General features: G+C 44.9%; 1 protein-coding gene across 1 annotated transcript in view; it reads left to right on the top strand.

Moving 5' to 3' along the window:
• Nucleotides 1–25,604, top strand: part of dok4 (docking protein 4) — a 57,984-nt gene that overhangs the window by 17,521 nt on the left and 14,859 nt on the right. Inside the window, exon 2 of the mRNA XM_085466812.1 lies at nucleotides 13,081–13,413. Within this exon, the coding sequence (XP_085322938.1) occupies nucleotides 13,348–13,413 (66 nt within the window). The 5' untranslated portion in view covers nucleotides 13,081–13,347. The remainder of the gene's footprint in view (nucleotides 1–13,080; nucleotides 13,414–25,604) is intronic.

Below are 25,604 nucleotides of genomic sequence, written 5' to 3'. Positions count from 1 at the left end.
AATTGGATGTTACTGGGGACTAATTAGCAGGTGTGTGTGTCTGCTTGCTGCTCCCATGCAGTCTGTGCACGCACACTGATAAATAAAGTTGGCTGACAGCTCGGCACTCCATCGTCCTTCCTGCTCAACTACCAGCATCAGCTGAAATGCTAAAGCTCAGGCTTTAAACTAGCTGTCGGCGTGTATATGAGTGTTTTCCATATCCGTAAGCATGAGGACAATAAAGATGCACTTCGACCTGTTAGTCATTGAAAGTGTCCAGCGTGAAGGTTACGCCATCACAGCAGTGAACAAGACACAAAACCAATTTGCTGTTTAATTTTTACAGCGAATGAACGTGATGGAGGCGGATCACAGCCTGATGACCGAGGCCGCTGCTGCCAGAGAAACGGCACAAATGGAGCCGATGCCCGGGCGGTGCCGCTGCCGTGGGCCGGGCTGCAGCAAGTGAAGCTGAGTCTGCCCTCAGCTCCAGCTGTGCAGGTGCTCCGGCGGAGCCGTCGTCTCAGGGCTCGGCTCTCCGTTTGTTTGTAGCGACCAGCCAGCCTGCGTGTGTCATTTATAGAGACTGGTCGTTTAGCCTGGGAAGCCAAAATAACACTAACCAGGTTTTCTGTGCTGTGCAGTGCAGTTAGTGCACATGTGTCGAACTCCAGGCCTTGAGGGCCGGTGTCCTGCAGCTTTTAGATGTGTCCTTGATCCTACACAGCTGATTTAAATGGCTAAATGACCTCAACATGTCTTGAAGTTCTCCAGAGGCCTGGTAATTAGCTAATCATTTTATTCAGGTGTGTTGACCCAGGGTGAGATCTAAAACCTGCAGGACACCGGCCCTCGAGGCCTGGAGTCCGACACCCCTGAGTTAGTGTGAAACTGGCTTTGGATGTGTAATGCTCTCTGTGTGCACTGCAGGATGCTGTAAAATGACTGCTTAACTTCCAGGACTTCAGGGATGGAACCAGCCGAAACAGGTTACTCCGGATCTGGAGCTGTTGTGCTGGGCTCACACTGTGCGATTTTTGGCCCATTTTGAGCCGATTTTTGAGTCGTGCGACCGTTTTGGCGATCGGCCCGATTTTGGCCTTCATCGTGCGTCGTGCATCGTGTAGTATACGTGGGGTAACGAGACGCGATTGACACCTCACGACCAGCTCCCGATCATCAATCGCTTGGTAGCGAGGCTGTCTCCGCAGCTTCTCACGCGCAAACACAAGTGTCAGTGAAAAGACGGAGCAGCACGGCGGCGTGTGATCTGGACACAAGCGATGGAGGCACAACTTGTAGAACTATGGCTCATCCGAGCCTTTTTGATATGGCCTCACAAAATTATCACGACCACAACAACCATGAAAATAGTTCATATGAAATCAGCTGCCTGATCATGTTCTTCATTAGCGATGTAGCAAAGTTGATGGTGTGTGTGTCTGTGTGAGTGAAAGACAGAGACGGAGAGCGAGCGACAGAGTTTCTGTTATAAGCTTCATATTGTTGTTAATAATAAATAAATTAAAGCAACAAAACAACCTGAAGAGCCGGAAATCCCCTCTGTAGTTAGCAGCTCTGTGAGGTTACTCTGAACAGCGTAGATCAGCTGACTCACCTGCAGGAAGTTCTTCACTGAAATGGTTCAAATTATACTTGGAGGACCAAAGTTTCTGAGTGAGGCTCCCACACAGACACAATGCTTAATACCAACATTATATCAGGTCCTTTCAGAGTGTTGATGCAGCAGGTTGACCGTGCTGTGTGCGGCGTTATGTTAGTAATTAGAAATGTTCAGCAGATTTAAGAAGCTTTCCTCCAGCTTGTGTGCGCTCAAACTTTATTTATCATCAGTGTTGGTCAAGTTACTTGAAAAAAGTAATCAGTAACTAATTACTGATTACTCCCCCCAAAAAGTAATCCCGTTACTTTACTGATTACTTATTTTCAAAAGTAATTAATTACTTAGTTACTTAGTTACTTAGTTACTTTTTAAAAACACGATTTACAACCTGAAGAGGTGATAAAGTGATAGATCTTTCAGCCCAATTCTACTTTTTCTACATAATCCATCATACAAAATGTAATCAAATGGAAAAGTCTCTTTTTTTAACTTGTTTTATCAGTTTTAATCTTTTAACTTTATGCATCAAGCAAAACATTTAATTATATGCAACATTCTCTGACTTGAATAAATTAGTTTAACATTTAAACCTATTTTCTACACATTCCAGCACATAAAATAAAATATTTTTTGTGTTTTCACTCACTCTTTCAAACAGATGCAAGTAAAACACAGCAGAAAATAAATAAAGTCAAAGACTCAGCGGTCCTTTTGCTCTATTTTCACCTGTAAAGCAGGAGCAGGGTAGGCGGAGGGTTACCCTGGTGTAGGTGTGCTGAGGTCAGTTGAAGAATCCGCGCGAGTGTCTCTGTGAGTTTCCCATCACGTCGTAGCTACTCGGTGCTTGCTCGGAAGTTTAGTGGTTTTTTTCGCTGTAAAAAGAAGTTTTCTTCCCACGCACGATGGACGCTAATGTTTTTGTCACTTTTTATGGAATCAAACTCAAAGTAAGGTCAGTACTTCCACACTTTAAACGCTGCACGCTCATACTCTCTCCCGCACTCGATATATTATCCATTGTTGATCTGCACACAGCTGTTGTCACCAACGTCGCACTTGCTTACGTCACTGTCATGAGACATTCTCGCAAAAAAAATCACGGTTTTAGTAACGCAGTAACGCAGCGTTCCTACGGGAAAGTAACGGTAATCTAATTACCGATTTTGCAATAGTAATCCCTTACTTTACTCGTTACTTGAAAAAAGTAATCAGATTACAGTAACGCGTTACAAGTAACGCGTTACTGCCCATCTCTGTTTATCATCACTGGTGTAAATTATTTATCATGTGTTGTTCGGGACAGTTTGGCCACTTGTTTTCAGCATTTCAGAATTAGTTTTCATTTCAGGGCTCACTGCGAATATCTGCCAATAAAAGTGCCGGACAGGCTGAAGCTCTATTATGCGTGACTGTATGAACACAGGCTGGCAGCAGTTGAGTGGAAGCAGAGTGGAGGATTGATAATTCACTTAAAAACATGAAACCAAATCGTCGCTGTCAGACGCAGAGCTCTGCACATCGTCTGCTTCCAGCAGCTCCTGATGACATTTGTCTTCAAAAGTGAGAGCGGGAATGATTCACAGGTGAGAAAATGTCAGCTTGTTTACATCCAGCGGCGACGCTGTCGTGGAAAAGTCACCTCATGAATGAAACATTTCGTTTATCTCAGGTTCAGCGGCACGAAATCGAGCCGCTGGTCGGGGCTGTTCTCGGCACAGGGAGCAGCGGGAGAAACACCAACGTGGAGTGAAATGAACTCGAGACACTTTGTCACCTACAAAAACAGTTTGCACATCAAATATCAGGGACGCTACAGATTAAACCTCGGTGCTCCAAACCCCTGATCCCGGGGGAGGGCGTGCCCATCGCGACTTAGGTGAGAGTCACGTCGAAGGAATCGACCGTGACCCAGATAAGCAGGTTAACTGGGACGTGAACACGTGCACAGGTGCGCTTAAAAAGGCAGGCAGGAAGAGGCAATTAAGAAAAACCCTGACATTTAAAAAAAGGCGAGGATGTCTCAGATTAACCTAGATAGCAAAATGTGCGCAGCCCAGATCTGAGCCGACCCACAAATGCTTGTGCATCACAGGTTACTCCTGTCTGTGCTGCTGGTGGCCAGGTGCGTGTCAGAGGTTAGCATGACTCTTCCAGCCTGCAGCAAAGTGTTTCTACGGTGAAGGGGACACTAACAGAAAAGGCCTGGATGAGATCCCTGCAGCAGCTGCTCTGCATCGACACGTCTCTGCTTGTTGCAGAGCCGGCGACGTCACAACGAGCGACCGAACGAACATAATTGGCACTTTGCTGTCACCGTGACTGCGCTCTGTGCTGCACACTGATATTATACCGGCCTGGGAGGTTTAACGTCCTAACGTGTCATCAGTCCTGCTGACCAAATCACATCTCTTCAGGCGAATGCAGTTATTATTTCTTCCTCAGTGCTGCCTGTGTGTTTTCTCGGGCCAACAATGAATTCAGACATTTCAGCTTCTGCCGGGAGAGCTGCGAGCTGTTTGTCGCGTTTTCTCTGAAGTGAAGAAGTGTGACGCGTCGCCTCGTGAAAGATGGCTCAAAGCGCTCGTGGCGGAGTGTTGGTCATGTGTGCGCGTCACCATCTGATATGAGACTGGAGACGGAGCGTCTCTCTGTCTGTGGCCCCTCTCCGTGTGTGTGTTTATCCCATCGTTATCTGTGACAGATAGTTAAAAGCAGACAGACTGACGCTTTCCCAAGTGTTAGCCTTGGGGCGTCCTGGGGAGAGGGGTGAGGGTGAGGCAGAGAGAGGAAAGAGGAGTATCTGAATTTCTCTCTTTAATATCCGACCTCCCCACTCCGAGTTCGTCTTTTTTTCCATGTCATGCTCTTTTTCGCTCTCATCATCTCGTCTTGTTACGTCTTCAGTGAGCTCGTGTACCAGCCCTCCTCATTTTACTTTTTTAATATCAGACATACAAAAACACTCATGCTGAAGCACTGAAACCTGGACTTCCTCTGACGTCCAGCAGAGGCAGCAGTGAGTCGGTCCCCATAGACTCCCATGTTAAAACTTTGCAGCAGAAATAACCATGTTGATGTTTGCAGCCTGATACACTGTTTGGTCTCTGTGGATCATTTCCTCCTTCATACCAGCTGTACAGGGGAGGATGTTTCTATAACTCACATGTTTAAATTGTATTAAGGATTAAAGTTTGCATTATTAGGGGCGTGGCCTCTGTGACTGACAGGCGGATGGTGACACAGGTGGCTGTAGCTGCTAGCTGTCTGCTAGCTTCACCTGAACTGGACCTGTTACTGTACTAACAGACCGTCCAAGAAGGCGGAGCTCCAGGTTTGGTGCACAGTGAACTTCAATGATTTCATTGAATGTTATTGATTAATTAGCATCCACCTGTGCCTGAGTGATGTTCGTGTACAGTCTTTGGAGGCAGACTGGTAATCAGTCTGAGTAGCATTAGCTGATAGCTTAACAGTCCTTCTTCCTCCAGTTATGGCCAACCAATCACGGCTGTTTCTAGCTTTATGAAGTCTTTGCCTGTTTGTCCTTCGTTAAACAGTATTTCAGAATAATATTAATTTAAATTTCTAAAAAAAAATCCTATTTTAGCTTGAGACAGAGTCCTGCAGACAGAAATATTTTTCTATGCATTGGTCAGTATTGCGATTTTGGGGTATTTTGCTTTGATAACCTAACAGCCTAACGATTTAAACAAAGATATAAAAGCCGTAAAGTTCTCATTTCAGCCTCAGATTCATGTTTTCGAAGCATTTTACTGTTGATTACAGATCTAAATGGTACGTGGCCACACTCGAAAAATAATTTTTCACCCTGAATAAACACGAGGCAACGATTATGATCAAAGGATTATTTACTGTAATGTTTAATCTTCAGGGAGACTGACCGCTGTAAACCGAATGTATGAAAATCAAGTAAACTTCATTTGATCAGATCCATTCAAATTCCTATTTTACAAAATTACATGTAATTAAAATAGGCAAAGTCAGGATTTGGGGCATCAAGGCTAAAATCAGTGACTATGAAGAGCACTGAGTTGTATGTGGGTATTTTGATATGTTGCGTTTTGTGAGTATATCAGGATTTATCCTAACGCTGGGCTGCAGTTTGGAACCTGTTAGAAAAACTCGGTTCCTCATACGTTAAAACTGACAGTAAATCATACACAGACATAAATGCCACAGGCAAAATTAGCTTTATTGCTGGGACTACTAATTTTAAATCCAAGAATCAGGGGCAGGCTCACAAGCTCTGCTCTCATGTCTGTGTGCGTTTCAGTGCTCGTCATGGCAGCAGGACGGATGAATAAATGAACAACTCTTTGCATAAAACATAAGAGCAAATAGGAATTAAAGCGCTTGTCATTTCGCTCACAGTGGGATGAAGTGAAACAGGAAGCAGATAAACAGACTGTAAATGTTAGAAGGCGTTCACTGAGGCTGCCGGTGATGCAGCCTGAGGGAGACCGGAGAGCATCTTCCTCCTAACCAGAGCTGCTCAGTAAGGCTCAGCTTCGCTCTCAGGTCCTCGGCTCAGTGAGAGATCCTGCACACACTGAAATGCAGCGTCAATCTGTTCGTTCCTCGCTAAAATACTGCAGACGAGGCAATTGTGAGCTCGGGAAATGAACTGTGTCGTGTCCTTCTGTCACATTAGAGGTCACTTACAGTTCTAACTGTACAAACACAGAAGCATAGAAATGTCCATGCTTTATAATTCCACTCAGTTTTATTTACACAGCGCCACATCACAGCAACAGTCGCCTCAAGGCGCTTTGTATTGTAAGATAAAGACGCTACAATAATACAAAGAAAGCCCCGACGAGCAAGCACTTTTGCAACAGTTCTCATGAAGAGCTGTGCGCTGGTTTGGACAGACACAGCTGCGTAATGAATGTAATGTGATGCTATCGAGTGTTGCGTAATGTTACGGTGTTACGGACTCATAATACTCATTAAGAACACAGACTCCCTTTCCAGCAGGCCTGCATCCACGTGCACTCAGACAAACTTGATTTCTGCCACGGCTGCAGATTTAACTCGGGGTCAGGTCGGACCAGTAGAGACAAATATCTTCACAGCTCCGTGGCGCTGTCACCGTTTCCCAGCTGTCTGCACAAACAGCAGCTCCTTCATCTTTCTTCTTCTATCTTTCATCTCATTTCCACTCCACAGGGTGGGCTTTGCCGTTATCCAGACAAGGATCGATAAACGCAGCGAGAACAGTCCAGATGATATCGAGGCCTCGTGCGTGTCAGAACTCATGCAGGCTCTTAGATTAATCACCTGACGTCCTGTAGATATGCAGATTGTGTTCAGAAGAAAAGAAAAGATCAGAATAGAAAGGAAAACCAAGGAGGTGGAAGGTGTGCGTGCATGTGTGCATGTGTGTGCATGTGTGTGCGTGTGTGTGTGAAAGAAGAGGAGGCGAGGAGACAGGCGTGCAGGAAAGGAGGCTGATTGCCCGACTGATTTCATGAGTCACTTCTCTGCAGGCGAGAGGCTGGAGAGACAGGTGGCTGTGCGAGTGTGTCGCCCCGGCTCACTGTGAGTAATTTTATTAGGGGTGTGTGTGTGTGTGTGTGTGTGTGTGTGTGTGTGTGTGTGTGTGTGTGTGTGTGTGTGTGTGTGTGTGCAGCCCGACATGCTGGCCAAATGTGATCTTTGATGTACACTAGTGCCAGCCCGAGAAGGAAAATACTCAGGAGAGTATAAAGGTCAGCGCACACACACACACACACACACACATGAATGTCAGCCTGTTGGCGATTTAGTTGCTGCCAGATTTTTTGAAAGGAACAAAATATTGAAGCTTCTTTGTGTCGTGTTTGCTGTGAGATCGAGTGCAGAAAAACAGACAGTTAAAGAGACGGCGCGTTATTACTCGCTGTAAACAAGAGAGAGGGCGGCTGAGGCCAGGCCGCAGCGTAAACAATCCATAAGTGATCAATTTCAAAAGCTCCGAGAGAGACTGCAGGACAAGAAACAGGAGAGACGCCCTGAGGATGATAAGACACAGGTGAACATCAGTGAGAGAGGGAAGGACACAGAGGGAGGGGATAAGAGGGCGCAGGTCAGGACAATTATGTCGCGCTTTAACGTAGTACGCTACGGGCCAGATTTACTGACGTGCTACGCCAGCGCAAAGCGTAAGAGGCGGGAACTGAGGTGTACACCAGCTGTAGTTAACGTTTTGACTGGTGTGTCATTAGTTCATGTAGCTGTGATTTACAGCGTGAGCACAGTTATCAGAGCAGCATGTGTCTGTGGCTACACCAGGATTTAAACCTTCAAAACAAAACAGGAAGTGGGAAACTGAAAGGATAACAGGAAGGTCCAGAGAGAAGCCACACAAACCAGGAGAAATCTCAGAGTCAGCGATGGAGCAGATGAAGGACTGACACAAAGACCACGAAAGCGTCTGCCAGTGGAAGCTGTCCTCTCAGAGTGAGCAGAAATCTCAGTACTGATGTGCAGCGACAGCCTCTGATGTTCTCTGTGTGAAGATCCTCCGACATACTCTAAGAAGTCTGAACACGAGTCGTGACAGATGCTGCCGCGTCTGCATCAGTGCATCACACTCTGCTCGACAACAATACTCAGATCTTTAACGCTTCCCTCCCTGAGCACGCCGGTGTGTTGATGTGAGAGCTGCAGGCTTCTGCAGGATACCACACACATACATGCACACACACATGCACACACACATGCACACACACATGCACACACACGTGCACGCAGGAAGGGCCACCGTGCAATCAATAAGGCTACATCAGGGAATCGATGTCAGGCGCTCGTAATCTCCGGCGTGCTTCGACAGGCTCTTTGTGCGTCTGTGTGTTTTTAAAAGCGATCACAGCTCAGATGTGTTGATGCTGACGGTGCAGGCGAAGCACGTTTGGACGCTGTTAGTTCTTCTGATTACAGGAAGTCCTCCAGCAATATTAAGATGTAAATATTCAATAGAAATGAACTTCTAGTTATGCAGTGAATATAAACAAAGGTTAAAAATGTATAAAACGAGGTTAAAATCAGTTTTTAATATTCTTCACATTCAAAATTTCATTTTTGGTTTTCAGTTTTTGGGCCCAGATGTTGTTTTGTAGTCTGAGCTCAGGCGTCTGACTTCCTGTTCATCCTGTTGGACCTCCAGTAAATTTCATATTCAGGAAAGATTTTATGTTCTGCGCAGCACAAACAAACATAAAAATCATAGACGGTGTTTCATATAAGTTACAGTCTTATTGTCTCATAAATACATTTCATAGAAAAGAAAAAACATTTAAAAACACTCAAAGAAGCAAAGGTTGGACATTTATTTCTATACGGTTCCTTTACTCATACATATATTTGGCCTCTGACCTTCATCTGCTTATTTTCCTGCTTAAATGTCGTTCATCTAAAGTGAGGTTTTTGTGGAAGTGACTTGTTTCAGTCTGCAGGAAGCACAGCCAGTCGCCGATCTCAGCATTAAACTTGCACAAAGTGAAGACATTTGTAAACATTAAATTTTTCTTTTGTGTTTTTGCTGTTAAGAAGTAGAAAAATCAATAGTTGATGTTAATGATCCACGAGTTTCCTGGGATGTGGAATTAATCTTGGGTGGATTATCCCGGTGAAATAAAGACTTGTTTATATTACTGACAGACTTCCTTATCATTTTCATGTCGAGGTGATTAAACACAATAAAGGGTGGGGCTTACATTAGCATTACAGCTCTCCGATGTCCACAGAGACTCTGATTGGTTTCAGTGGGCTGAAGAGGAGGATGCTGAGCTGCGAGCTTCAGATGGGAAGGCCGGATGGAGCGCACGCGTCTCTGTGCGGGAAGAGGCCGGAGGCCGCGCACCGGGAACTTTCCACCGCCTGCAGATTTCATCAAATTACGATGAAAATCAGGAACAACTGCAGTCTCCAATAAAATATTGACTGTCGCAGGCTCAGGCTCGGAGAACATCTGAGCCTGTTTAACAGACTCAAGGAGCCGAAACTGAAGCTGAATTATTTTAAATCTGTGAGAAAATGATAAATTTCTTTTGTTGTTGACGTGCCACTGTTAGCATCCAACCCACCCAGCTCTGCATCATTACAGTTTGTGTAGATGGGACAGTTTTATTCTTTCCTTTAAAGCAATGAAGTGAACAAACCCGTCAAGACTGTCTCAGATCGTTCTGGTAGCAGCTCCATTTGTAGTTGTTAGCAAAAATACTTTAATGTACGTTGCATGTGCAGGGCGGCACAGTGGTGTGGTGGTTGGCACAGTCTACCTGACACGATCGTTGGGATAACCCGAGACTCTGAATCAGCCTCAGGGTCTCCAAGCAAGGAGAGCGGAAAGATTGGTCATGATGAGCAAGCGCCCGGCAACAGTACGGAGGAAAAACTCTTTTAACAGGAAGAAACTGAAGCAGGCTCAGGGAGGGGCGGGGCCGTCTGAGGGGAAAGAGGAGAGCGAGAGCGAGCTCAGAGCTGTGGTCCCTCAGCCAGCATCCACTTTCATGCTGATCGTCTTATTTGATAAGACGATCAACTTATTTAACACGCTCACAGGGTTCTTATTATGTGCTTTTTACCATCTGTCCTGATGCACCTGTAGTGTGTATGTGTGTGTGAGTGTGTGTGTGTGTGTGTGAGTGTGTGTGTGTGTGTGTGTGAGTGTGTGTTTCATGCACAAATATTCTGTTTGTTTAGTGTTTAATTGTCTTTTGTGCCTGAGCCACTTTATAAAACCAACACTGCTGTAATGATAAGCCTCTCCTCCTCTGTGTGTGTGTGTGTGTGTGTGTGTGTGTGTGTGTGTGTGTGTGTGTGTGTGTGTGTGTGTGTATTAATGAGCCCCTTGTTAAACTTTAATGTCTCTGTTCCACTGTTGTCAGGGAGATTTACCACTGAGCCCTCTGGGAAATGTCTGCCCCACTGCTCCCAGCCTGATGGCAAACACACACACACACACACACACACACACACACACACACACACACACACACACACACACACACACACACACACAGAGTCAGGCATGCGTGCACATCAGTTTGCTCATGTGCATGAATGAGTGCATACATTTGTGCTGCAGTGTATTATATTGTGTCTCAGCTTCAGCACTGAGTGAGCTGAGTGTGTCTGCTCTGTGGAGATGTGTCCGTGTGTGATTCTGCTGTGCTTCCCACTCGGTTTACCGCCTCAGCAGATGAAACACCCCATCGCCTCCCCGTCACCTCCCCGCCCCTGCGCCCGAACCATCCGCAGACCGAGCCGAGGTTTGGATGTGAGACCGGCTCTCCTGCATTCGTGTGAGGTCACAGGTTAATTTGAAAAACACACGGCCGTCACATCTGAAACTGGAGCACACCGTGAAGTCAGCTTGTCTTTGTCCTGAGTGTCACTGACACTACTGACTGACACATCCTGTGTGTGAAAAATAATACAAACACTCAGTGAGGAGCACAGTGCTCCACAGAGCAGCACTCACAGAGGGGACAGGAACATTCATATGATTGTTTTATAGCAGAGACAGCTGAGGAAACGAGATACAGGGAGAGACAATAAAGATGATCAGAGGGAGAAGTAGAACTGCAGGCAGACAGGCAGACCACAGCTGTCCAGGTAAGACAGGACGAAGGACCCCAGCCGAGAGAAGAGGAAGCTGGATGCTGCAAATACACAAATCTAAACACTAACACAGAAACCACCAAAGACTTCATTTAAAATAAACGCATGTCGCTGTCACTGTGGTGCTTTTTGAGGTTGTGATTTTCTTTTTAGTTCTTCCTGTTTGAAATGTTTTATTTCTATTAGTTAGCATGAGCTATTCTTTGCTCTGATTGGATGTTTAGTTATATTTGTTTCCATGTTGTCTCAGCTCGCCGTCTCCCCGTCATGTTCACCCATGTACGCCCATCGTGTCTCGTTCCCTCTTCCCTTGTCCCCTGTGTTGTATCCTCCCTTCCTCTCTCATGCTTCCTCCCTCCTTCTGTCTTTCGTACCAAGCTTGTGTGTCCCGGTTTATATCTCTCCGTGTTTCCTGTTTTATTTTGAAAGTCTTGTGTTTTCATGTTCAGTGTGTTTCCTTTTGCTTCCCCTGTGGTGTTCATCTGTGTCAGCTGTGTTTCCACTTGGCTGTGTATTGAAGTCCTCTGTCTGCCTCCGTTCAGCGTCAGGTGGTCATGTTTCCTGGACTTCATCTCATGTTTTCAAGTTTCGTTTTTTCCAGGTTCATGCTCACGTTCACGTTTTTTCATGTCTAGCTTTAGCTTCACCAGTTTAGGTCATAGTTAAGTTCTCACCATTGTTTCTCCTCCCTACATTTTTCTGACAGCCATGATAAAGGATCGCTTTTTGTTAAACTTCAGTTTGGGTCCACAAACACAGCGGCCAATGAAGTGATTAAACAGCAGCCATCCAAGAGAGCATCAGAGCTCTGCGTGCACGTTTCAGACAGCAGACAGGTCGATATGTTTGAAATGTAAATATATGAGTAGGAATAGACTGGGGTGATCGTTTTATTCTAAATTATAATATATAAAGGTTTATGTGGCTGATTGTCTTTATTGGGGCGTGTGGAGACACCCCTGTGGATCGTGGGCGTGGCTTATCTGGTATAATTAGCAGTCAGAGAGCCCTTTGGTTTGTTGTGCTTCACAGCTGCCGTGTAAGCTGGCGAGCTGAAGCTTCGATAAATAAAAATATGAACTCGTCTCTGCCTGCGTGAGTCTTGCTGCTCGATGGTCATTCCTTACATACACGTTCAGTATGAGACGGAGAAAGACATGATACGTGACATAACGAGCTCCACAAAGCCTCGTTTTATCTCAGATACATATCCAGATATGTATGTCAGTATGAATTGGCCGGCAGAAATCAAACACCACATGTTTTTGAATCAGTGAGCAAATCAGAGTCGTGGGCGGCTGCAGAGAGAGTACAACTGCACATTTACATAGAAGCAGTGACTGTTAACACTGAATCAGCTTCACGGGGACAAATGAAGACGACGAGGACGGCAGAGCTGTGTTTACACTGTCACCTCATAATGACTGCTGAACAGAGAGCACGAGGAGGTCGGGCCGTTTGAAATGCAAATGTAGCGCGATGGAAGCCGGCTGACGAACGGAGCTCTGATTAGAGAACGCTCAACGCTCCAACCTTTTTATTTCCTGGTTTCAGCGCCGTCTAATAGAAGCTGCCTCCTCTGATTTCCTTTATGTCACTGTGCAACACACACACACACACACACAGAAACGCAAACAATCAAACAGGGAAACTGAAATCCAAGCAGACACACGGGAAACTGTACATTCAGCACAATCCCACTGCATGCTTCCCCTCAGAGTTCAGTGTGTGCCAGCGGCATGAATAATGCACGTTAATGTTGTGCACCTCGCTCTTCAATGAATAATGAACATATATCCATTTCTTCTCCCTCTTTCTTTCCATCTTACTGTCGGTCCATTTCTCAGAGATGCCAGCTGGAGAGATGAGCTGTCTGAGGATGAAGGAATGAGAAGGAAGGAAGACGAAAAGGAGAGGAACCTCAGCCAGAGGAGACGAGAAGGAGAGAGGAGGATGTTGGGAGTTTTGTGAAAGAGGACAGGCGAAGAAAAGGTTCAGTTTTTTTACTTTCAAGTGGAAAAGTCCAAGAAAAGACAGACAGACTGTCAGTGACAGAAGCTGAACGAGTGAAGGAGGAAACATCTGGATGGTCTCCAGTGTTGCGGCCTTCAAAGATGGCCTCCAACTTCAATGACATCGTCAAGCAGGGCTACGTACGCATGCGCAGCCGCAAGCTGGGGGTGAGTGGGCGTTTCAGCTCTTCCATTTAAACATGATCTTCAGCGGGCCGGGTGAAACAGTGTCAGTGTAAAGATGTTTAGCTGCACATTTAATCCCTGAGCTGTCCGAATGTAGGAAAAAGAAGTGAAACTTCAGCAGCACGGCTCAGTTTTTCTACGTGATAAAGAAATGAAAGAAACCTGTCAGCACGAATACAGAAAACTACAGAAAAAGTTCTGTTGGCTCATTTTCCCTGAAAAATGTCCGCAGTAATCATTGCTGTGTTTTCTTATTTGTATTTTCTAAGATAATTACATGGGTGTAGTATGAACAGCGATGGGGTGGAGGTCTTTAGGAGCAGGAAGACATATAAAACCAAAAATAGTGCTTTGATGTGGACGCGATGGATGTGGCTGTGAAACTGAGACATGCTGATAAACACCTGTTTTCTCACTTCCTGTTCTGGCCGTCTGTGGAGAAGTGAAGGGATTTTGTTTTTTTATGCTCACAGCTGTGAAAAACCAAATGGTCCCAAAAGAAGCTGCAGACAGCAGCAGAAGCAGAGTGCCGTCACACAGGAGTAGTTTTTGGATTTACGCTGATGTCTTAATGATGTCAGGCCACTTATGAACCTCAGCGGCCTGGTGTGAGCAGGCCTGCCGGGCTCAGCCGGAGCTTACAGGTCGTAGATGAAGTTGTGTATGGGTGTAAATACAGACATTGCCTGAGGCTGTCCCGCTGCACTGACCATCACCTTGAATATTACTGTCCTGGAAAAGCAGCTCAGTCCAGCCTCACTTTGCTCCCACTGGGTTTGGAGACAGAGTGCGTCCCCTCACAGCCGCGGGATCCAGTTTCACGTCTCCACGTCAGCTGCACGGACAATGCTAATTCGAGTGAGTTGCATTCAGACGGCGTAGGCGGCACAGTTCAACTCTGCACGACTTATATTATGGAACGAACGCAAATCAATTAAAGTCAGGTTCTGTTCGCCAGCTCGCTTCAAATAATGGTCGCGCTGCTATCGCCGCTCCCAGAGCTGAGTGAACAGCTCTCAGAGGGGACGCAGGAAATTCCCACTCCTGTGTGAACTCTGATATTACCCGAATAAAGTTTCACGTCCTTAAGTTTTAGCTCAGGTAATGGATTGCATATAAAGAAAAATGTGGCCTGTGGGAAATAATGCTGTTGAGTTTTATTGCCTGACCTACACTGACCGCTCTGTTTGTTCCAGAGTTTTTCTAAAGCCTTGCTCATAAATGTGAGACACAGAGAGGAACTGTGGGTGGTTTCTGCTCCTGCTGGCTCGTTCAAACTTTTTCAGTGCACAGAACAAACGCTGGGAAAGGATCACTTTGTTTCTAGGTCCGATTGAATATCAGAAAACCAGCAGCACTGCTGGACGTCATCTTAAAATAAATTCAAAGTCAACTTTAGCACTCCCAGCATTTTATCCCGGTCTGGAATATCCGGCAACGACTAACTGGAATAACAAGTTTGGAAGATGTTTGGATTGGCTGATTTGATGCATGTAAGCAAGAGTCTTTATTTTTCTGGATCCCTGATTTCACACGATGATGTCAGAGGTTTGTGTGGTGGTGGAGTGCGGATCTAGACCCGAAATGCAGCCTGAACACTGGGAGGCACAACGTGAACACAAAATGTACTTTGAATGAGTGAGTGGAGACAGTCCCAGGAAAACAGCCCAAACGGTAAAACACGAAAGCAGAAAAACAAACTAACGAGAAACATCACAGTATTTATATCAAACGCACCAACAAAGAAGACGAGAAACTGAAGACACAGAGATACACAAGGAACAGCACAGGTGCAGACAGCTGGAGAAACTAAACTGAAAGGGTTAACAAAATAAAACATACATAAATTCCCTAGAGATTAATAAAGTATTCTGATTCTGATATATCACTTACACCTAACAGGGAGACAAGACTATGACTAAAAACCCTAAAGACTAAACTGAGTATAATCAAGGTCAGAACTCCAAACAAAGGAGAGGGGAACTCAGCTAAGGATGGTCCTGCTGGAGGTTTTTTTGCTGTTAGAAGGGAGTTTTTCCTTCCTGCTGTGGCCAGGTTCTTCCTACTCTGATTGTTGGGGTTTACCTGTATTACTGTACGGTCTCTTTCTACTGTTAGCCGCTGTTAGCCACTGTTAGTCATTGTTAGCCGCTGTAAGTCATTGTTAGCCGCTGTTAGTCGCTGTTAGCCAGTGTTAGTCGCTGTTAGCCACTGTTAGTCGCTGTTAGCCACTGTTAGTCGCTGTTAGCCAGTGTTAGTCGCTGTTAGCCACTGTTAGTCATTGTTAGCCGCTGTAAGTCGCTGTTAGCCAGTGTTAGTCGCTGTTAGTCACTGTTAGTCGCTGTTAGTCACTGTTAGTCATTGTTAGCCGCTGTAAGTCATTGTTAGCCGCTGTTAGTCGCTGTTAGCCAGTGTTAGTCGCTGTTAGTCACTGTTAGTCGCTGTTAGCCAGTGTTAGTCGCTGTTAGCCACTGTTAGTCAGAGTCTTGAAATAAGGTCAGTAATGGTCTTGTTTCACGTGTGAGGCTGGGCTGAAAAATCTCACACAGCTAAAACTTGCTGCAGCAGATTCAAATCCTCCACATCAAGAGCCAAATGTGATTGAAAATAAAAGCTGAGAAATATTTTATATGTTATTATTTATGTTATGTATGAAATATTTGAGTTATTTTTATTTGTTAAATACTACAGTAACTGTTTTACTGCAAAAACCCTGTATATTTTAATGATACGTAGCCTATTTAATCCACTTTAAAAGCTCTACACTTTGAACAAATGGGAATCTGTAGTTTTGAGGATGCGGTGAATTCCCATCACTTAAACATAGAAAACAAAAACCTAAGGCACTTTCCCAAATTCAGCAACAGTTCTACTCGTCGCCAGCAGCTCCACGTTTTCTCCCCGTGCGCCTGGATCGTTCCTGCCTTCAGCGCCACAGGACTCGGCGAGCGACATCTGTCTCCTCACCTGTTCCTCTCCTCCTCTTCATCAGGTCGCCTCATCACAAACTCATCATCATATCCTGTGCTATGATTTACTTTTGTTTGTGTTTGACGAGGTTTGAGCGCTCGCCACACGTGTCACAAACCTCGCCTCTGCTGACACAGCTCCAAACACGACTCTGCTTACGATGATCAACAGAGCGAACGAGCACGCACGAGCCTTGATGCATTGATACAGACGTATTTCACAGGTGGAAGAAGTAGTTCCTACTAATCCTTTAGACAGTCCCAATAAAATAGTTCCACTCTGTTCCTGTTAATGATTAACTGCAAGTTTAACCCAGATGACTAAAACCAATATTTCCGTATCAATCCGCACACCACTGAAGTTCAGACTGTGGAGTAAACTCAGCATGCACAGACACATTTTACCTGGAGATGTACGTGAACACCTGTGTGTGTGTGTGTGTGTGTGTTGTGTGTTTGTGTTTGCTATGATTTCAAACATCTGTAATCAGAACTCAAGCCTGAAATTACATGAAATCCAGAAGTTTCGTGAACGTTTTATTGTGATTCTGTTTACGCGCTGGTTTTGTTGCTAATCTGAACCTAGCTACAGCATTTACCTGTCCATCCATGCTGACTCTGCCTAGTTTGCTGTTGGATCTGCAGCTGCAGAACCCGTGAAGCTCTGCAGGGTTCGTTTCTGCTGTTTACGTTCAGCTTTGTGAACGAAACCCACAAATGGCGCACAGCAGGAATGAACCGGCATCAGTTATGCTAATGAGCAAACGTGACAAACATGCAGCTGCTCGTTAATGAACCTGTTTGTCTGGATGAAACAAGCCTTTACAACAAGTGTAATAACAGGTCATAAAACCCAGATCCTGATTTTATAGCCTCTAACGTTCAGTGGTAGCGAGGGAGCGATCTGATTGTGCACTGGATTCAAATTGCTTTTGGGTGCACGAGGGATTTACAGGAAATGAGGCGCGCATGTAATCCAGCATCATTTTATCTCGCCACTCTGAGTCCCAGTGACGGGAGAGGGATCACCAACAACCGGGGGCATCACCCTGTAGCCACGCCCTCTTTACGAACGTTGTGAATCGCAGTTTCTGTGACCTTCTGACTTTTTCTGTAGCGCCATCATCTGGTCATATTTAGTCTTTCCTGTGACGCTGTTTTTAAAAGCAGGAAGATGAATGTTCTCGGATTTTCTGACTCCTAACTGAAACAGAAGCAGGGCTCTGACAGTCGGTGTAGATTATTTCCCTGCTGAGGTCTGTGTGTCTTCTCAGCTTTGCTTTAGCTGCTCAGACTCTGAGGAGGACTGTTTTCTGTCCTTCATCATGAAGATGAGGGATGGAGCTCTAATCGTCGTGGGCTTTTGTTCTTTTCCCCTCTTTTATAAATGCGGTTAATTACTTGGAGGAGTTCTGGGACTTCTGAAATCTGAAAAATAAATGATTGGTCCATGAAGCGAGTGATGAATTGAGGGATCTAAAGTGGTTTTGATTGGCCCGGGCATGCTCGTTTTATCTGGAAATAATTCATGTAATGGCGTGTTCCAGCTGGAAGGCAGACCTACTTATCCACAGCAGAATTCCTTCTCCGTTTCGCTCTCTTTGGGAATCTTTCTGTTTGCTTTGAACACTATCTCATGTCGTATTTTTGCCCGGTCGTCTCTGACTGCCCTGCCGTTTAATTGCTCTCCGTCTTCGCTTTCTCCCTGTGCTGCTTTCTGCCCTCAGTGCTGATTCTGCACAGCTCTTCCTTTTCTGTCTCGTTATCTGCATCCTTCCTCGGCGTTCCCGTGCGCCATCCACCCCTCTCCCTCTGTGTTTTTGCCCTTTTAAATTTGCTTCCTTATTCCAGCTCAGTCTTGCCCGCGGTCTTGCCCTTCGTCGTCCCGTGGAGCGCTCTGGCAGATATGAAGAGGCTTTGCAGCAGCAGAGGGATCAGAGATGATGTTAAGGCCACATTTCTTTGTGGATTTGTGGGTTGTTATTGAACATGAACACCGAGGAGTTCCCAAACCAGCTGACTGGACTCGGTGCGCTTTGTGTCCGATTTTCTCCTCCTGGATAAATCGGATTTGTGACTTTGATTGATTGGTAATTTATTTCAAACATGTAAACAATATACAGGTACATTTATTAAAGAAAATAAGAGAGAGGGGAAAAATACTATACAAAAAATCAATGCATTTCAATATAGCTGCCGTTCTGATTCATTTACATGTTGAAAGGGAAGAAGTAAACACTTATTTAATCCCACCCCTTTGCCATAAATTATCAGTTAATATTTAGTTGCTTCCTTACTGATATAATTTGTAATAAAAATAGTGAACAGATTTCTGATATACTATATCCTATAATATCACATCATGATTTTTTATTTTTTAAATAGAGACATTCACTTAATTTCAATATTTTCCTTTTCTTTATAGTTGGAGAAGATCATATTTTTATAACTCTTTTTGAACAGTTTTGTGTTTGGACGTTGCTTTAATTCCATATTCAGGCTGTTCCACAGTTTCACTCCATGCACAGAAACACAAAAGCTTTTTCTTGTAGTACGGACCTTCCCTGTTTTGAAGTTACATACATTTCATATATTTCCTGGCAGTTCTTTATTTTTTGCTTTGAATAGAATTTGTGCTGTTTGGAATTTCACTCGATCGTCAATTTTCAATATTTCAGACTGCAAAAATAGTGAGTTTGTATGTTCCCTATAACCTGCACTGTGGATGATTCGAACTGCTTTTTTTTGAACAGTAAAATGTGAATGTAATGTGGTTTTATAGTTATTGCCCCAGACCTCTGCACAATAGCTTAAGTATGGTGAAACCAGTGAACAGTAGAGAATATGAAGTGATGTTCTGTCGAATACCTGTTTTGCCTTGTTTAGTACTGCAATGCTTCGTGATACTTTGGAATGAATATATCTTACGTGAGCTCTCCAGTTAAGTTTTTCATCTATTATTACCCCCAGAAATTTATTTTCACTGACTCTTTCAATATCAACACCATTTATTTGAATCTTTGCATTTGTATTTAAACTACTATTTCCAAATAACATAAGTTTAGATTTATTCAAATTTAATGATAATTTGTTTTTATCAAGCCAGAACTTCACTTTACTTATTTCATATCCTCCAATAAATTCTGCAGATCATCACCAGAGCAAAAAATGTTTGTATCGTCAGCAAAGAGAACCATTTTTAATACTTTGGACACTTTACAGATGTCGTTAATGTACAAGTTGAAGAATTTTGGACCCAAAACTGACCCTTGGGGTACACCACAAGCAATGTCCACACATAAGGAGCAACCACCATTTAATTTCACAAAGTGCTTCCTGTCACTTGAATAACTCCGGACCCAATCTAAAACTACCCCTCTGACACCATAACGTTCCAGTTTTCTTATTAATATATCATGATCTATAGAGTCAAATGCCTTTGTCAAGTCTCTGAATAACCCAGCCACATATTTGTGATGTATTCTATTGAATCTAATAGTGCCGGTGATGTTGATCTGCTTGATCTGAATCCGTACTGACTCTCAGTGAGTAGTTTATGTTTATCTATTAATTTTTCCAGTTGGTTTTTAAACAGTTTTTCAAGAACTTTTGAGAATTGGGGTAGTAAAGAGACAGGCCTGTAGTTTGTGAAATGATGTTTGTTCCCAGATTTGTATAGAGGTATAACTTTTGCTATTTTCATTCTGTCTGGAAATCGACCAGTTTGAAATGATAAATTACAGATGTATGTAAACGGTTTTATAACAGCCTCAATGACTCTTTTAACCACTATCATATCAATATCATTACAATCCAAAGATTTCTGATTTTTACATTTTTTGACCATTTCAAAATCTTCATTTTCATCAACGGCTGTGAGAAACATAGAATATGGATTTCTGTCTATCAGTGTGTCCGGTTTGTCCTGTGCTCTCCCAGGATGACTGTTCTTGCTAAATTTGGTCCATAGTTACAAAGAGTTCATTGAGGCTGTTTGTCACAGCATCCATATTCTTCATGGTCGTTACAAATGAAATACTTGTAGTACTTTTGTCAAGCCCCACGTTTTATAATCTTTTATTATTATTTCTATTTATATCTAATTGCTTATCTATTGCTTTACTAAATCTAAGTATATTAATTAACCTATTTTTATATCTTTATGTATCTGATTTCAGCATCTTTAGTTCTCGTTCTTAAGAACTCTCTGTATAGAGCATTTTTCTTTATAGATGCATTTTGCAGACCTTTTGTTATCCATGGACAGTCCATATATTTATGTTTCCTACTATACTGCTTTATTGGACAGTTGGTTTTGTACAGTAATGTAAATATTCTAAGGAATTCATTATACGACTATTAACGTCCTGCTCCTGATACACTTCACCCCAGTTCTCTTTCCTTATGTTGAGCTGCACAAACTCAGTGACGCAGCTTAAAGAGAAGCTCGGTCACCTCGTTTAAGCACCGCCTTCTTCTCGTACCCGAAACCTGCACGCTCATACAACAGCAACGTGTCAATCACACTGTAGCCACGCCCCAAACCCCTCCCCCTCTCCTATGTCCTTTCTGATTAAACGGGCCATGATTTTATAATTGAATATCGTGTTTTATTCAATAAGACTTGAAACCTGCAGCTGAGATGAAAAACTCAGAGCTCAGGTGAGCAGGACGTTTCTATCCAATCAGACGTCATTTTAAAAGCAGAGGGTATAATGTCGCCAGTCTCTGGTTCACCTGACATGAGACCGACTGGAGGTGATTGTCAGCTCAGTGTAGATACTGAAGGCCAGCATGGAGAAACCCCGAGTTTCCCCCTGTTAGCACGTCAGAAGCCTCACATTTGAAGCTTTTGGCGGGCGAGCGTCTCTGCGAGCTACCTCAGAGTTGCAGAGAGACGAATAGGAACAGAGGTGAACGGCGGTTTATCTGAGTTAGTCTTTGCATCTTCGGGGCACAGAGGAATGGCACAGCTGAGGTCCTCCTCAAGGCCGGATAGATGGACTGCCAAAGTCACGCTTCATTTATCTCAAGAGGAACAACAAAGCCAGAAGGAAAAGGGCCGCCACGCAGCGCCGCCACGCTGACCTCAGCTGTGTGCGAGTCTCTTCTTTGTTTCCTGCCTTAGCATTTCCACCGCCCTCACTGGATAATGAACTACAGTATTGATGAGATTGGTATTGATCAGCCTCCAGGCATAGAGCATCCCACACACGCCCTGTCAAACCGCCTCCCGCTGATTAATCATGACGTCGATGCATTTAGATTGCTAATAAGCTCCACGTCTCGAAACATATGTGAGATGTTCCCCATCCGTCTGTGTGCTGAGTTCTGCCTTTTGGGTGCAGCGAAACAAATGCTCGTCTCGTTTTTTCCACTTCCTCTGAGCTGTAAAATACATTTCCCATCCTTCAGCTGCGTCCGCTCGCTGGCGCCTTGGATGCTTTCCAAACTTTGAGATTGGAAGGCCGAACGTGCCTCAGAGGAGACGAGTGTGTGTTTGAGTCCTGCACAGGTTCATGGGCGTCTGTTCCAGTAATGGCTCCGTGTGTGCGGATGCTGCGTTGCAGCCAGCGAGCACAAAGTTACCAACGCATCTCTCCAACAGCGACGGTCCAGACCGAACGACCCCCGTGTGGTTCTGAGACGCAGCGTTTGAGGATGTGCTCGGGCTCCAGACTTCAGGAAACGATTTATTCTAAACAACGTTTACGTGAAAAGTTACTGCTGAAGCTGAAAATGAATATTTCTCTGAGTTCTCCGTCCCGTTGCTTTTGGACTCTGTGTGGATTTCTTTATTAATGGTTCATGTTTAAACCTTCCTCCTGCAAAACAACCCCGTCCTGGTCTTTGACTCGGTCGGTGGATTTCTGCGGTAACATCTTTCCTTTCTTTTGTGTTGCCTCCCTGTGCGCCTCCTGTCTGTGTGGACACAGGACCGCTTCAGAGCCTTAGTTTCAATAAATGTAAATACGTCATCACAAACGAAATTATGAACTGGTGAGAGAAAAAACTTTTTTATTAAATGTATTAAATTATTCAATTTTATTTGATAGAAAAAGCAAATTAATTAAGTTTCCTGAAATAATAAATCATGTTAATATTCTTTATGTTAATAAAATGAAGTTCTAGAGGGAACGTTGTACTCCGGTACTTTATTCCTGGAGTCTCCGGGGATGAGATGAAGGTGAAAGCGTCGTAGTTAATGAGGCCGATACCGACGGAGCACAAACTGCAGATCGGTCACTGGTTTGTCGAGCGGCTGTGTGTTCAGCTCAGGAACAAAGAGCTCACGTTTGGATCGGAGCTGATCGAGCAGGAGAAAAGAAAGATGTTGGGCACTCATCACCAGATTAAAAAAACAAACTGAATTATTCACGTGGGTTTATTGAAGGAGAGTGATGGATATGAACGCCCTGAAGGCCCTCAGACTCTCCCACAGATGGAATTAAATGTGAGGTTGCCCGAGGCCAGATTAAACTTATAGACACGACACATGAGAACGTGATAGGTGAGCTAATTTGCAGGATATATATCCCCCCAGACGCCGGCTGTGATCTCTGCTTATCCGGCACGCAGCGCTCAGACGCGTTTAAGGCCAAAGATGAGTTTCATCTCTGCGCCAAGCCGGAGAGCAGATGCAGCAGAATCACTTCAGCTGTCTGCACATGCTCAGAACGGACGGGTTTCCTCATCCTGCACATCGGCTGAAACTATGTCAGCATACACAACATGAGCAGTGGCTTTGAGGCCCAGCCCCACATGTTATCACACAGCTACAAGACTATTCAATTCAACTTTATTTACACATCGCCAAATCACAACAACAGTCGCCTCAAGGTGCTTTATACTGTAAGCTAGACTCTACAATAATGCAACAGAGAAAAACCCAACAATCATATGACCCCCTGTGAGCAGCACTTTGGCGACAGTGGGAAGGAAAAACTCCCTTTTAACAGGAAGAACCAGGCTCAGGGAGGGGCGGGGCCATCTGAGAAGGAAGACAGGATAAAAGACTATCATGCTTTCATTTCAACAGCTTCCTGCAGACACCTGCTCAGCACCAGTCCAGTGTTCAGTTCTGGTCTCAGGCTGATGAGGAGGAGGGGTTTCCATATGTCTGGCTTCTGCTGACCAATCATGTTTGAGCAGGCCTTGGTTGCAGGTAAACGGTCCACCTGGCTGTTTGCCCAAATTCTGTCTGAGTGACTTAGCCTCGTGATCTGCATCTAGCCTGGAAGTTTGAGGAAGCAGCAAAGCGCTGGCTGTTCCTCTCAGAGGCGAAAGCTGCACTCATGCTAACACGCTGCTGTCTGTCTGCTTGTGCAGAGAAGGATTAATGAAACTCAGCCAACACAGAGATGCATCTGCATGCAGTCCTCCGACAAGCTAACAGCTCGCCACCTGTGCTTTACGCTGCACGCAGGTCGAATGCTGATCAGCTGAAAGTTTAAAGAGAAAAAGGGAACAGCAGAGTTCAAGCAGAAGATCAAGAAAGGCAAAAATAAAACGTGGAGCTCAGCTTCAGCTCACACGTGTCTGAGATAAGCAGATAGTATCACCATCATGAGTCTCCTCCTGCTGTCCCGAGAATCTGGAAACGAGTTTGATTTACCTTGAAGGCATCGTTACATAAGCAGCCGCTGAGATTAATGAGCTATCGTGACGTGGCACCACCTCTCCTCCCCGCTCTGCCCCGGCTGCGCTCTGACCTCTGACCTCCACCCACGTATCCTCCCGCCGAGCTGCTTTCCTTTAATTTTAGAGGCGATGTCGGCATTCCCGAGAGGTCATTTCAGTTTGTACAGATGAGTCATTCATGTGTGTGAGTGGTGGGGGGGTTACAGCCAGGTGCTGAAAAACACAACTTTAATCCAGTTACGGTGTTTTCACTCCTGCCGTGTTTCACCCGTTAAATCAAACTCTGCTTCTTGAATTTCCTCCTCTGTGTGCAGTAATCACACCAAACCAACCTCACCACGAGCCTGTGGAGGCGGTGGTCTCCGCCCAGGTCTGTTGATGGCGTGACTGTAATCTGACCTCAGTCCGACGTAACGACCAGGTTTACTCTGTAAATGAAAGCTGAAAACCTTCCCGAAGCCACGCATGCTTCATGTTCTGGGATCCAGCCGTGATTTAGCCTGAATCCTCCGTGTTCTCCAGTAGCCCAGAACTCAGCAGCTTCTTCCTGTATTTACTTTTGCTGCTCCGCCCCAGACTCACCTGGCCAATGAGCTGACAGAACATTCTCACCTGGTTTGTAGCGGCACATTTTGGTTCATTTGGGTTTTTCACTGTGTGAAAACAAACCAAGCTCACATGAACAGAGACCTCAGCGTGATACAGACGGGGGGGCATGCACACTACACGCCTCAGGGGGAGGGAGCACGAGGCAGGGCGAGGACATAAAAACCGAGAAAACAACTCCTGTGAAGCAGGGCTTCATCTTATCCAGGTGACCGCAGGGTTTGAACCTCTGCTGCAAACCCAGCCAGAGCAGGTTGGAGATCAACAGCTATGAAATCACTGCCTGCTGACCAATCAGTGTCCTGGAAGATCCGTTTTTTCTCCTGTGAGATTAGCACCTGATCCTAGGACAGAGCAGCTGTTCTACATCCAGCTTTTCAGACTCCAGCTCACAGCTACAGGTGGGAAACCTGGCGTTAGCTTAGTGAGGTGATAGCCAGCTTCATCCCCGGGTATGATGAGGAGAAAACCCTGACCCGCCTCTCGTTGCCTCACTCAGAGAGGAGGTTTAGCTTTTCCACCTACATTTAACGTCCGTGTTGTGACTGGTGTAAGGTGTGAGGTGCTTTAAATGATTTTCCTCATTCCTCAGTGGTCATCGTGTCTTATTTGGGGATTACAGTTCTGCCTCAACACGCTAAACTCAGGACTGACATCAGCAGCAATTAGCACGCCGTCGCTGTCATTGTTAATCCTGCCTGAGGAGTTAATCTCCAAAAGAAGAAAGCTGAGAAGCTGAGGATTCATTGCAAGATCCTGGCAGGAATTAAACCAGTCGGAGCGGGATGTGAAGCTGCTGGTGGATTAGGAGAGAGAGCAGGTAAAAAGTTAAGATCAGAGACTTCATCTGTACACATGAGGTCATAACAGGAGCAGGCAGCAAAGACAAGGAGCAGGCGGAAAACCAGGCAAAAATACCAAAATACCGATGAAGCTGACTCCTCCTGACAGCAGCCA

Source organism: Copadichromis virginalis, linkage group LG1 (assembly GCF_057382275.1).
Source record: "Copadichromis virginalis isolate Kocher_CV1m ecotype Utaka linkage group LG1, C_Virginalis_male_GT1.1, whole genome shotgun sequence".
NCBI lineage: Eukaryota > Metazoa > Chordata > Actinopteri > Cichliformes > Cichlidae > Copadichromis > Copadichromis virginalis.
This window is presented reverse-complemented; position numbering and strand designations above follow the sequence as displayed.